Genomic DNA, 14,854 nt, shown 5'->3' with positions numbered 1-14,854 from the left:
GACATTTGTAGGGAAATTTAAGATTTTTCATGCATTTAACATTGTGAACCTTTTCTTAAAAACAAATAAAAAATAACAAGGATTGTATAAGATTTTCAAAAATGGCTTTTAAAACCAAATGTAATAAAATAAATCAAGAAGTGGCACTATATGGATAAAACTAGAGGATTCAAATATCAGACAAAAAGTCAAAACAAGTGTAGCGAAGATCTTTAACTGAATTATATATAAAAAGTTTTGCTTCAAGTAAAACAGAAAATTTAATATTATCAATTATCCATGAAAATAAGGTTAATGTCAAGATCAACCCTGTCAGATAAGAGATGTATTCTTAACAATCATTCTATACACCTACTACAGTTGACCTATTGCTTAAAATACATGAGAAATGGATCTAGCAGGGATAAAACTTGGGAAATTCAAGCTGGTAGCACAGACAAAATTGTTCCTAATTGACGTTTGTATTTTGAACCAAATTTTATCAAAATTTAAGTAGCCCAGCACAAAATCTAGGGCCATGGGCGACTGGGCCCCTGCTAAGTTTTATTCCTCTCTAGTCATATTAACTCACTTAATCACTGATTCCTGAAATGTGGTAAAGGTCAGGTTAACCTAGTCTGACAGACACATATATTAAGCAATTAATTTATTACCAAATAGCTGTCCTATTACCAATTTTAACTCAGAATTTTTAAATTGTCATTAAACCATGAAAATGAGGTCAAGTTCACATGTACCAAATATGGATTATCCAGCTCGAAAACCTTCTAAAATATGAAGCTTTATTCAAAGAGATTTTCTTGTTGCTTCCAGGTTTACAATATTGTTTAAATAAACAGTAAATGTATTCATAATTATATCTTAGGAATTTTATTTCCTTCTCAGACAAAATTACAAAATTTCATATTAAAATATGCAACCAACAAATAATAAAAAAACCAGCCTAACCTACCCTATGTCAGCGATAAAAAAGACAAGTTTATTAACCTCAGGTGAGCCAATATTTATTTTTATTTATATTTGTCCTGTAAAATAATTTTCAATATTAACCATTATCAACGGTTTTGAGTTTTTGAATCATATTGCTGACTTTCTTCTTGATGTTATCACGCTTTCTTTTGTGGATAAGACCACCATTTTTTTTGCTAATTGAAATTTTTTTTTCAATTTCGGCTTGTTTTGGACATTTCAGTTTTTTAAGATTAACTGAAAACAGGTCCTCTAGTTCCTGGACATCATCCTCTGACCATTTTTGGCGTTGAACTTTGTCTTTTCTAGATTTCTTTTTATCTGAAAGTATGAATATGAATTCCATAAAAGTATTACTTTAACATTCAATTGACTATCACCTGATTTGTTTTCTATGTAGAGCATGATACGGTTAAGAGAACCAAATACGTTCACAAGTTATATAAGCATCTATAAAAACTGGGCTACAAAATTTTCCTTATATTTGAAAAGACAAACAAAAATCAATAGGCTTATTAAGTTAATAGGAAATTTTAATTTGGAGAGTTATTATATAATTTAACTTTTGGTTTAAACATATTGTGAGCTTTTGATTGCTTAATTTTCTAACCCCCCAAAAAGGCCATTTGTTTTTCAATATTGATACATTCAAGGGAAAGAAGATCTACTCAATTCACCTTTCTAAAACAGTTACACAAAATTATTAAACTATAGGTTTAACCATAAAGCGTATAATACAGAATTTTCTGACAAACACAATGAATAACATCCTTTGAAATCAGATAACAAATAAGGGTTTTACATAAAATTATCAATCAGTTCATATGAAAACTTTTACATTCATACCAGGTCTATGTTCTTGAATTGGAATGCTGAAATCAGCATCAACTTCATCGTCATGCAATTCTGGAATAAAGTCCTCTGCTATATTATCAATTCCTGTGTTTGGTGTATCTATATCTGCATCATCTTCACTTACTGCTGATATGTCTTTTTTTTGCGGTACAATATCTGCAGAAAAAAAGTTTCATTATTATCATTTCCATTGGTACAGCATTGATATGACATTACAGCTTTTCAAAATTGATGGCCAAAATATTGGGTGTAATGAACACATATTTGCTCACATTTTGACAGAATTGATGTACTGACCATTTTACCTATTACATAAATGTCACAAGTTTTTTGAGATTGGCACTTTTCAATCTTAAAAGATCAGACCATATACATATAGATTCTACCACTGATTCGATATTTATCCATTCAAGACATTTAAATTTTCTGTCGAGAGTGGATAAATATTATATTACACGAGATTTGGTGGTGGAATCTGTTTCAATTATGATTTTTGCAGAAAATCTTAATTCTTCTTTTCGAACGACTTGCAAACAGATGTTTTCTTTCTACATGAAGTCATGAGGCATGGTCACCTTTTTTCATAACGTCACAATAAGAATTTTAGAGAAAAGCAAGAAAATTTGACATCATAAACAAATTTAACCAATGAAGAACTGAGATCATAAATGTCATAAGTTTTTTTAGATTGGCACTTTTCAATCTTAAAAGATCAGACCATATACATATAGATTCTACCACTGATTTGATATTTATCCATTCAAGACATTTAAATTTTCTGTCGAGAGTGGATAAATATTATATTACACGAGATTTGGTGGTGGAATCTGTTTCTCTAATGATTTTTGCAGACAATCTTAATTCTTCTTTTCGAACGACTTGCAAACAGATGTTTTCTTTCTACGTGAAGTCATGAGGCATGGTCACCTTTTTTCATAACGTCACAATAGGAATTTCAGAGAAAAGCAAGAAAATTTGACGTCATAAACAAATTTAACCAATGAAGAACTGAGATCAAACGAACCACACGTTGATTAAATAAAAATAATCAACAGGCCAGGATCGATATAAATCAAGTAAGAATTAGAGGAGATGATATATTTAAAAAATTTCAGCAACAAAACATTATTACTTTTTCAAACATAGTTTTTAGAATATACTTCTAAATATCACTTCAAGCCACTGCAAAATTTGAAACCTTTGTAATAACCGTACATGTACTTTTTTTCGTGTGTACTTATTATCACAAACTTGGTATTGCTGATGAATTTGCGATTACTTTTATTTCACAGAATTTCCAAAAGTGATTTATATGGTAACTGTATAAATTGTGTACTTATTATCACAAACTTGGTAACTGTATAAATTCATGTTCCCATGTATCTATTTTCGGGAAAATATACCTACCGCAAAATCTTTGAAAATAAATACACCGTGAAAATAAGTACAAATACAGTAAATGAGAGGTGAACAATCAAAATAATATTATCTTAATTTTCTTTAACACTAACTCTTGTTTAGAATATCAAAATAGACGGCTAAATTTAGAAACTTATTTTACAGGAGCACCCAAGATTAACGGATAACCCCTGTTTCTGGGTGAGATTTCTGTTCCTCAATCTTTATTTTTTTATCAGTGTTTTGTGGAACTTTTGGCCTTTTCGTTGTTTTACATTTTTTGCAATTGCTAGGTCAGTTTTTATTCAACTTGTGAGTTTTGAATGACCCATTGGTGTCTTTTGCCCTCTATTTTACAAAATGAATAAAGTTGGTTCACTCTCATTCTTAAAATGAATAAAGTTGGTTCACTCTCATTCTTAAAATGAATAAAAGTTATCAATTTCAACGTCACACTATTTGCTGCATTACTGAAATCTTGCCCATATACATATAACGTCCATCTTTAATCTTAAAGACCAGACAAAACCAAGTGTCTACATATACAATCTTAATTTCTAGCACTTGTATCTAATTATAGTAAGAATCAGGAGATGGGTTTCTTTGATGCATTAAAAAGGCCTTGTGTCAGACTTTTCATTATTTTATTTCAAATGATTTACAGCGATACATGAATGTTGATATTCTTATGGAAATTTACTAAATACAGATATATTGACAGTCATTTTGACAGTAGTGAGGGAACTTACTCCCTTTGGTCTACTAAAATTGCATAGAGTTTATCTGAAAATTACCTTCTAGTTGAATATCCTCCAATTTTTTGCCAACAAAATCTTTCACCATACCAAAGTCTTGGATTAACAAAAGTTTTGATACATGAACCCTTTCTATTAAATCACTTGTTTGCCTATAATGGACCCTATGGACATCCATAGTATGTCCTAGGTGATCTAGGATCCATTGACGTTGGTTTTCTGTTATGTCCAATGACTGAAACAAAACAGAAATATATTTTAACACACACCTTTACATTTCTCTACAATCATGACAATGCAGACATCAGAATTTGGCCGAAATTTGCCAGTGGCCCTCAACTTAATATTGTCTATTTTAAACTAATATTGTTTGCATTATAAGTGTCCAAGCACAATTTTTCCACTTAGCAAGTTTTCTTTATACATTTAAGATCTTGTGGCAGTATTTTGCCACATTTACATTTTGTTTTTGATGAGGTATTGATGGAGAGAATTGAAACTTAAACTTTAATCTTTCAAAGAATTGGCCAAATATAGTATAAAAGGTATCCAAAATATTATCATAAATAAGCTAAGATTACAACTTAAATTAAAATAGGATTCAAACATTTTAAAGAAAATTATTAAAATAAGATTTGGTTCTGTTTTCATGGTTTTGTCAATATAAGCTTAAAATGTATTATTAGTTGGCAAGTCGCTAATTCAACTCATTTAAATCATATTTGTGCAACCTTAAAATTAACCCCTGTTTACACATGTGCTTAACGTGTTCAGTTATTAAAAAAAAAAAGAATTGTCAACATTTAAAAAGTGAAACAAGGGTGCTGCCATTAAAAACCATTTCATCAACTGATTTGACCCATAAAAATGTATTTGTATACATGTAAAACATTGATTTACAACTTTTAATCTATCACACCTAGAAAATCGGTATTACACATTAGTATGTGCTTGTCTGTTTATTTGTATTTACATTTATATCAGGTCGTAAGATTGTTGGCAGTCATGCATTGCTATTTTTTCTTTTTGGACTTTACGTAATTTGGATATATTTCTAGCATGTTATAAATCAAATATGAGAATTTTAGTCAAATTGGTGATCATTGTTAAAATTTTTATGATGTGTGCAAATTTTATGAAACTAGGCAAGTAACCATGATATACTACTTGTCCGAAACTTAAAACCACATGTCAAAAATTTGTTCTTGCTTAAGAAAGGAGCATGGTCGAAAAGGTCACACTATGACCCCTATTTCTGAAGTTTCCATCAAATTCCAAGGAAAACATGCAAATTTTAAAATTTGTTATTTTCAAATCAGTAAGAAAAACCGGGGGAAAAAATCAAACTAGTTCAGTTTTGCATCGATATATCCATCAAAATGAAAAACTTTCCATTTTAGAATAATAAACTTTTTATTTAGGGCCAAAGAGGGCCCTTAAACATACAATCATTCAAATACAATTCCAAATATAATGAAATGTAGCTGATTTCTGAAAGTGTTGCTCCATGGACTGTGCTCTTTTATTTTTTTACCCACAAAAACTTAAAAAAACATGGAAAAGGATGATAAATAAATATATTAGGTTTAAAGTTTATTTATACAGTTACAGTATGTGGCCAAAAGTTTCGTCACTTGTTATTTTGCACTATATATTCATACAAAACTACAATTTTTCAAAAAAATATTGTTGGGTCATTTGCGGTTGGAATTTAATAAACTTGGCACCAAAAGAAGCGGAACTGCACATGCATATTTGTTTATTTAGTTATAATTTTGTTAACAAACTTGCTATATATTACCTAAATAAAATTATTAAAAAATATAACACATGTTCATATCAAGAGAAAAGAAATGCAATTAACAGCAATATCATTACCAAATAACTTTTTGTGCCAAGTTCATTAAAATCTAACAATGAATGCCTTCAAAATATTTTTTTGAAAAAATGCGTTTTTATATATATGAAATATATAGCAAAAAAGAAAAGTGACGAATACTTTTGACCACATACTGTATTTTTTATTTTCCCTAATTTCATTTTTGTTCAATGTTTTAAAATTGATGAGATTAAGGTAAACTAAAATATATATTGTGTCCTGGATAGTTTTCTTACAACTGCTACTAAGGTCTTATCCGACTGATTCAACTGAATAAATAATCTGATTGGCAAATATTTTTTAAATGTCTATAGTTAGAAAGGGAAAATACTTAAAGTGTGTAAATTTGTTAATAATGTCAGGGCTGATTGACATGATTTATTTATAAAAAGAGAATTTACTGAAATCAGATCTTTATATTTTAACTTTTATTTTTTCATGCCCATCAGACAAGTACACTGAAGCTTTTACTCGCCAGATGATGATATTTGCTAGTCCCGAGCAATTGGACAGCCCTTAATGTCAAACCAAACCCTGCATTCATCCAGGGTTTTAATTGGCTGTCCCAATTTGGAAAAAAGCTTAATTGTGTGGATGGAAACATATGAGTTTGACTACTACCATCTTGGGCCATAATAAATAATAGGTTTGTTTGCCCAAACGCTACCTACCCAGAAAAAAACTGCCTACTCAAACTCTTTTATTGTCCTGATTTGAATAAGACTAATAAACATCTGATACTTCAATTTCTTTTTTTGAAAAAGAAAAAAGAAAATGCCTACCTACCTACCCACTGTCTCAACCTTTGGGTAGGGTTTGGGCAAACCAAAATATTTTTAAGTGTGGCCTTGTTTATTAGTTTTTTTAAAGTTTCCTTTGTCCCTGATCAGACAGCTCAGATTTTATCTTGATCTAGTCACATGTTATGATTCTGACAGAAAATCAATAATTAGCTGATAGCATTATTTGGGCGTATTGCTTTTGCGCCAATTCTTAAGATTCGTAGTATTTCATTTGCGCCACAATGTTGTATTTCATTTGCGCCAAAATATAAATATTTCTTTTGCGCCAATTTACAGGGAAATTATTTGAAAAGTTAAAATTACAGGCATGACAGGTAAATTATAAAATGAAAATTGAAATATAAATTGAATTTTGAATGTGAGGCTCGTATATTTTTTTTAAAAATAATATCCCCTGGTTAATTATTATGTGAGTGTATTTTCATTCTTATACAAAACTAAGTCAGTTTGTTAAATATTTGTGGGATGTTCATATGTTTTATTTGAAAAATGGATATCATACAGTCGAAAAGGAATAGAGGAAAAAAATAGTTACTATTATATTTGATGACCACACATAGCTGTCGTTTGGAGATTGGAGAAAGAAATAAAATGCTATCTTTTAGAAAAATATGGAATGTACCTTGGATGCGAATTTTCCCCGTCTAGATTATATAAGGACAGTTGCAAGCCTATAAATTTTGAGCTAGATCAGACCTGTTATTTTTACTTTGAAAATTGAGTTTTTATTGTGGTTTTAAGCTTTAAAGGAACGGACCATTTTTTATAGTGCTTTGATTAATATGAATAATATTTAACATTTTGCAAACCCCTTTTATCATAATTTAAACCAGTGTTTATTGCCTTGCTTTTTATGAAGATGTTTTAATATTTTGCAAATACGTTTAAAAATATTAATGAAACTGAATTGTGATGAATTAATGCAATACAAATCTTATTCGATTCTACTTAGTCTATGTTTCATATATTTAATATATTACTATTTACCTGTAAAATTGGTGCAAATGAGAGATTTTATTTTGGCGCAAATGAAATGTCAATTGGCGCAAAAGCAAAACACCTCATTATTTAGCTATCAGCAACAATTGACTAATAAATAAGCTGTTGTATTCTATAATGAAATTGTGTGGTAAAATGGTGTCACTTGTCACCTTAGAATATAGCAAAGCACACTCGCCTAATGAAATGGTAGGATTTGATTTGAGTTGTGAAGCATGAATGTTATTCGTGTTCTAAGAAAGGGATTGTCCTATTGTTTGGGTCTATACTAAATTCAAAATAAAAAAAATCTATAAATGGGTTACAACTGCCCGAAGCACATTTGTCAGATTGATAGGATTAAATTTTAAAAAAGAAACTAAATAATCAATTTTTTTATAATCATGTTTTAATACCTGCATCATTGTTGCCATATACTTCCTCATGTTAGACGTTTTAACAAGGTTTGGCAACTTTAATCCTGCTTCCTTTTTTACAGCACCAATGGCATCATAGCCCCTAAAAACACCTGCATCTGCAAAAAAGCTGTATTCAATAGCAAATAATTCCAATATTAATGGTAACAATTTTTGTTTCATTATTCAATATCAACCAAAATGGTTTAAATTATCATCCATGGAGATCCCTGAATTGCTTCAAGCTATTCAGTTTAGGAGTTGTCCAAATTTTGCTGGAAGAGTCTAAAAAACAGGACAAAATACCAAAAACTTTTTTTATTAAAAAAATTTCAAGATATTATATTGTGGGTGGAATAGACAACAATTTTTCAATTTCGTTAATCTATACATATTTTGAAAGGATGGTTTTGATATTGATAATGCAATAAAATATTATTTTTTCAATAATGTAAATATTTCTTACAACTGTGAAATTCTTTTTTTAATGGTTTACTGTGACCTCAACTTGACATTTTCAGGTATTTAATAGCAACATACATGTATTTTTAATATACATGTACATGATCTGTTTGTGTACATGTATTCATTTGGGCAGTATAATGTCCAATTGTTGGTACATTGTATAACAAGGTTTAATGGCTTGATAATTGTTAACTTTAACACCTCTGTGTACCCACTCAGAATTTTATGAATTATGTTGATATTTATAAAATCTGTCAGTTGAACTATTTTCATTATAAATAATTAGTTACTAGTAACATTGATGATTTTATGGGTGAAAAATGATTTTCAATTATGTTAACATCACAATTATGACCGAATCACATGCTCATTGGCTTCTAGGATGACTTTTGTGTATTTGATAGTACATGATAAATGATAGACCGCCCCTTATCAATCAGACTTTGCCCAAATTTGAATAGCAATAACAACAGGAGTAATACAGATGCACATTGTGGATTATCCCTGGTAGTGTTTGTAACTAGGCAATAATTTCCTTTATCGATTTAATTTAAAGACTTTTCATAATGGATTTAAATTTAACCATTCAGTTAATCCTTTCTCCTTTCCAGACGCAAATGTTGAAAAACAGTAAAGAAAAAAAATATCTTACAAGACATGAAAAATAAATATACATTTCGGCTTACTAAAAATATTTCCATAATGTTTAATATAAGTCCCAAACATTATTGCTCAGTTGTTATGCCATCCTCGGGATTGTCCATTTCATTACACTACCACTACTTTGCGTAAATTTGCTTGACAGGACTGTACATATGTATATACACAAATTAGAAACAAACAATTATTAAGCAGGTATTGTTTATTATGAAATAAACAAAATATGCTACTTGGTGCAACATAAATAGTATACTTACTGGAATTAGCAAACAAATATTTCGAAGGAGGTATTCCAACTTTGAGTCTAATAGAGTCATTTGACAGGTATTCCAACACATTTACAGCATCCTTTGGGATAATAACCGGAACCGCCTTGCCACCCTTTATAATAAGAAGACAAGACTTCACCACAAAATAATAATTTTTTTTCCTATTTAATCAAATGGTATTGATCTGATGAGTTAAGCCCTTTTCAACTGATTTTAATAGTTTGTTCTGATATCTTACTGTTACACCACTGTCCCAAGTTGGGAGTCTGTAACTCAGTGGTTGTTATTTGTTGCTGTATAACATATTTGTTTTTCGTTTATTGTTTTGTACATAAATCAAGTTGTTAGTAAAATATTAGTTTTTTTAAATTATTTTACATTTGTGATTTTGTTCATAGCTTACTTTGCTGTATAGTGTCTCATTAGCAATCATACCAATGTATCTTCTTATTTTTATATATGATTAATTTTGTTTTAACAGCATACCTTCCCTCGAATCATTACCACCTCCTGCGTGTTAAGAAGCTCCTTTTCAAACTCTGTGAGCTCATGGCTCATTTGCAAAGCCACTTCATCTGGGGTACTTTTTCTCCTCCTGTAATCCGATAAACTGAAATTTAAGAACAATTTCTATTAGCTGGATATTCAGTTGTATAAAGTTACCAACTAGGCATTTGTAAGTTTTAAGACCTATATTATATTAGGCTATTACATTGTACATGTTGTAAGCAGGAAATATTTGGAAGAAAGTTATATATTTCATAGATAGTCCAGGCTATGAAAACCTTAAAATATTTATATCAGTTCTACCTACACGTATCTACCAAAAATTAAGGGGACAAGCCCAAACATCAGGGATTGAAACATTTAAACTCCAGCTATTTTTTCTACTCTGAATGGTAGTGACAGAAATTTGATAATGAAATCATAAAATAATTTTACTAAATGAAGTCCCAGTAGACAATGGTAGAGTATTAAGAAAATCCATACATTTACAATAGAACAGGAATGCACAGGCTAAAATGTCTCGCCTTTTTAACTTATCATTGAATTTATATTGAAAGTCTGTAACATGAAGGTTTTACAATAAGTATCACATAAACATAACATTATCATTAACTAAATATAGTTGACCTTTAACTTATAGTACTTGAAAAAACTGAACGAAACACAAAAACTTAACATTGACCATGTTGACCAATGTACAATGAAAATGAGGTCAAGGTCAGATAATACCTGCCAGACAGACATGTATACCTTACAATCATTCCATATGCCAAATATAGTTGACCTACTGCTGAAAAACAGATCAAAATACAAAAACTTAACATTGACCAATGAACCATGAAAATGAGGTCAAGGACTTTGTAAATATTACAGGCCAAAACTTTGTAACATAAGGTATCTGCAGACAAGATATGAAGCATCCAGGTCTTCTACCTTCTGTAATATGCTTTATATAAATACATGTAGTTTATGACACCACTGGATAGTTATACCTGTCTTGCATACTGCGTCGGGGGCAAGACAAAAATGATGAATTATTTCTATTTAGATTGTCTAATCAAAAAAGTTATGCCTACCTTCTAGGAGCACCCTAGGTTTTGTTGTATTTTTTCTGATGTTTAAAGTGCTTGTCATACATGTGTCATAGGTAACTGTCTGTTGAATTGTTTTACTTTAATAACTTTTTTTTTAAATAAATCAGGCCATTTTCTTTTTAGAATGGATCAACATTTTGTTTTCATATGGATTTTTGGCAGACTACAAGGTACATGTGCATAGGTTAGTTTAACTCATTGTTGAAGGTCATATGGTTATAAATATAATCTGTTGTTTTCATCCATATGCCATTTGGTCTTTATTGGATAGTCGTCTCACATTGGCAATAAACCACATCTCCTTATCTTATTTATTTCTATGGTTACAGCTGTTCAAGTAATAGATTTTACGGAGAGGAGGGAGCTAGATGGCACTTTTTATTATTTAACCCTGTAATGCATTAAATTTTTATTTCATTATTTCCTATAACTGTCCTATTCCTATTTTACCAGGCTATCTTTCTAAAATAATTGGACTGATCAAATTTTATAAGAAAAGCCTTTGAACAGACCCCTTCCCATTTTACAACCAATTTTGGAATAGTCTGAACTATATTATATACTCACTTTAAAGCTTGAACTTCATGACATCTTCTTCTATTATACAATGTAATCCTAGCTAAAGCAAGAACAGCAGCCTTTCTAAATATCTTGTATGCAACATCCTGCAAGTCCAATTTATTAAGCTCTTCCACCATAAAAGAAACCATTTTTTGAATGTCTTCAGGTAGAGGAAGTTGCTTAATAATATTAAAATTTCTTTCTGCTAGAACCATTCTTGCTAGTTTTGTCACTTTCAAGCTCCAACTCATATTCACTAGTGTTAAAAAGTTTTCTGCTTGGGATTTCTTTAGATCATCACCTTCCACTAAAGCTTCACCAAGTTTTGCAGAAGCCATACGTTTTATGTCATATCCAAGTTTTATTGCATTGCTTGGGCTATTCAAATCTTCTTCATCATTTACAACTTGTTTACTACAAATCAATGCAGCTTTGGCAAAATATTCATAATATTTTGCTTCTATGAACTGCTCCATTGAATGTTCCTTCAAACCTGTGATGCTTCTTAAAGAAGTCAGAAGCTTGGCTGCCAATCTCATCACAGAAGATGTATAGTATTTCCTCATTATACGATTGCCCATGTTAGACAGCATCCATTGATTTCCTAATGATATAATTAGTTTGTCATTTTTTGCAACCTTTGAGACTTCATCTATGGTCATTATACTAAAAACCTCTCTGACTAAAGCAGGACTAGCCTCATCTGAAATTCTTCTAGATATTATCTGAGACTGGGTTATCAAACTAGCCTTACTTTGTTTCGTTCTACTATAATTACCAGGACAATTTGATTGATGCCTTTGAAAATTTGACATTAAAAACCACCCAAGACATGATGGACACGCTCCATACTTTTCAATGTCAAAAGATCCGGACGTTAAAATTCTACGGGCCAATATGATTTCTCCGGTTTTACTTTGATTGACTTTCATGTTATGTTGATGACATCCTTTTAATCTTAACAGATCAATCATTCTTTTTCTATCTTTCATAATTTTCTTTTTTTCCTCAGAACTACTGTTTGAAAGATCTAGTTTCATAATTTCTTTAACTTCTTGTTCTTCCATATGTTTAGTAGACAATATATGGTGGGAAAAATTAGTCTGCATTATGCCACAAAATGGACAGGGGTGGTGGGAATTATATACCCTCTCTGTTTTCTTCATTTTACCCGTTTTAGTAAATTCATTTTTTTTCACACCAGTAATGTATAGTTCCTTGTGTTTAACATCTCTTATAATGATATCTTCATCTATTAAGTCGTCAATATCTTCAGAATCCTCAGAACTCAACTCAATTTTGCCAACTGAGCACTGCAGCTTTGGGAGTACAGGATATTGTTCACTTGTCTCACTGTTGTTATCACTGTTGTTATCACTGTTGTTATCACTGTTGTTATCACTGTTGTTATCACTGTTGTTATCACTGTTGTTATCACTGTTGTTATCAATATCATAAACCAACTCACATGTCTCATTACTGACTTTCGTTCTTTTGATACTACATGTACCTTCAGCTGGAGGATCAACTTCCATATCAGAATCTGTGTACCTTCAAAACAAATTAAGTGTTATAAAAAAAAATGTGAATATAAATTTCATACAATACTGGACTTTTAAAATTTTGTCACTCAAAATACAGACTGGAATATACTATTTCGCAAGAATTTTTCATATGACTGGTTGAATGGCCTTTTAATAATAATTTACTCAAATCAAACATGTTTAAATCCCTTATCTATCCTGTGTGCCATCATGGTCATATATATATATGTGAAATTTCCAGGCTTATGGTGTAAAATGTCGTAATCAGAAAAATATCAATGTTAAGTTTCGTCGCGTGATCTGTCACCAGTTAATGAATGTACAATTCTTTCATGCGGTAAATGCTTTTTTTTAAAACTGTAATAGTAAATTTGATTATATTGAGATATATACAAATATTATCAAGTCAGGGATTTCGTTTATACCATAAATTACTAAAACTTTTACTAAATTCTTTCATAGATACAAAAATTTGATTAGTAAATTTGGTTGTACCTGTAGAAAACTAACTAAAAACTTTTAATGTGTACCACTTTTGATAAGTATTTAGTATTGCGATAAATTTTCACTTCCGCCATCTTACTCTGAACAACAAAATCATTATATGACTTCCACAGATATATAGACAATACATTTTCACCTCTAAATCTGTACTCCAAACAACAAAATTATTATATTTTAATTTAAGCTTGTTGGAGGTGGTTCATACATGTTTTTTCATTTCTCTTTTTTTATATAGATGAGACCATTGGTTTTCCTGTTTGAATTGTTTTACACTGGTCATTTTGGGACCCTTCATAGCTTGCTCTTCGGTGCGAGCCAAGGATCCATGTTGAAGGTTGTACTTTGACCTATAATTGTTAACTTAAAATACACTGTTACTTGGATGGAAAGTTGTCTCATTGGCACTCATACCACATCTTCTTATTTATATGAAAAAAGTAGATTTTTTGCGTAAAAATTAATAATTTATGATAAAATAAAGTTTAGAATCAAATTCTTATTTACACCATTTATCTTTTAGATTTCTTTGCATTGATCTGAATTAGAAATAATTCACAAAAAGGCCTAAAAACATTGTGGTAATTTTTCCATGCCTTGGTTTCCAGATCGCTAAAGGGGTTAACTGATTCGAAAAATAAAGATAATTTAAAGTGTTTCACTGCCTTGTTGTTTAGATCCACAAAAAAAATCGTTTGACATTTAAATTCGTTAACACATGTGTATATATTTATGCATAATGTACCTAATTCTCTTCCATCTTCTCTTTTTACATTTTTTCCCATCTTCTACATCCATGACATCATGTCCAATGATTTCCTACAAAGCAGAGTCTGTAAATAATATGTCCAAAAAAAATAGTCATCAAACTGATATGTACTGATAGTAATGCAACTTGATAGAAAACATCATTGATCTATCACAAAAAGTTCATATTAAACCGACTTGAAATTTTAATGAAAGACATTACAGATTAAAACTTGTGCTTTCCTGCAAGTTCTAGGAAATATCAAAATTTGAAAGAATGACGAAGTTTCTATGTCTGGATGAATGAGAAAAGTCCACAAACAAGTCAATCACGTCAATACACGATGGTAATAGAAGGGAGCACCATTACAATATGTGTATAATTTTGTATAAATTTTAAGGGATTTAAGTTGAAAAAGCTTAGTTTACACAAAATCTTGAATGTCTATGTTT

At 30.3% G+C, this 14,854-nt stretch overlaps 1 protein-coding gene across 1 annotated transcript in view; it reads right to left on the bottom strand.

The window, feature by feature from the left end:
- Positions 1-14,854, bottom strand: part of LOC134722755 (uncharacterized) — a 29,390-nt gene that overhangs the window by 11,926 nt on the left and 2,610 nt on the right. Inside the window, exons 2-9 of the mRNA XM_063586381.1 lie at positions 14,400-14,473; positions 11,616-13,160; positions 9,934-10,057; positions 9,436-9,559; positions 8,054-8,172; positions 4,017-4,212; positions 1,808-1,980; positions 1,235-1,290 (exon numbers count right to left, since the gene is read on the bottom strand). Of these exons, the coding sequence (XP_063442451.1) occupies positions 1,235-1,290; positions 1,808-1,980; positions 4,017-4,212; positions 8,054-8,172; positions 9,436-9,559; positions 9,934-10,057; positions 11,616-13,160; positions 14,400-14,473 (2,411 nt within the window). The remainder of the gene's footprint in view (positions 1-1,234; positions 1,291-1,807; positions 1,981-4,016; positions 4,213-8,053; positions 8,173-9,435; positions 9,560-9,933; positions 10,058-11,615; positions 13,161-14,399; positions 14,474-14,854) is intronic.

The sequence above is a fragment of the Mytilus trossulus genome, chromosome 6 (genome assembly GCF_036588685.1).
Source record: "Mytilus trossulus isolate FHL-02 chromosome 6, PNRI_Mtr1.1.1.hap1, whole genome shotgun sequence".
NCBI classification, from domain to species: Eukaryota; Metazoa; Mollusca; class Bivalvia; order Mytilida; family Mytilidae; genus Mytilus; species Mytilus trossulus.
The sequence above is the reverse complement of the archived record's forward strand: the minus strand, read 5'-3'. Positions and strand labels throughout refer to the sequence as shown.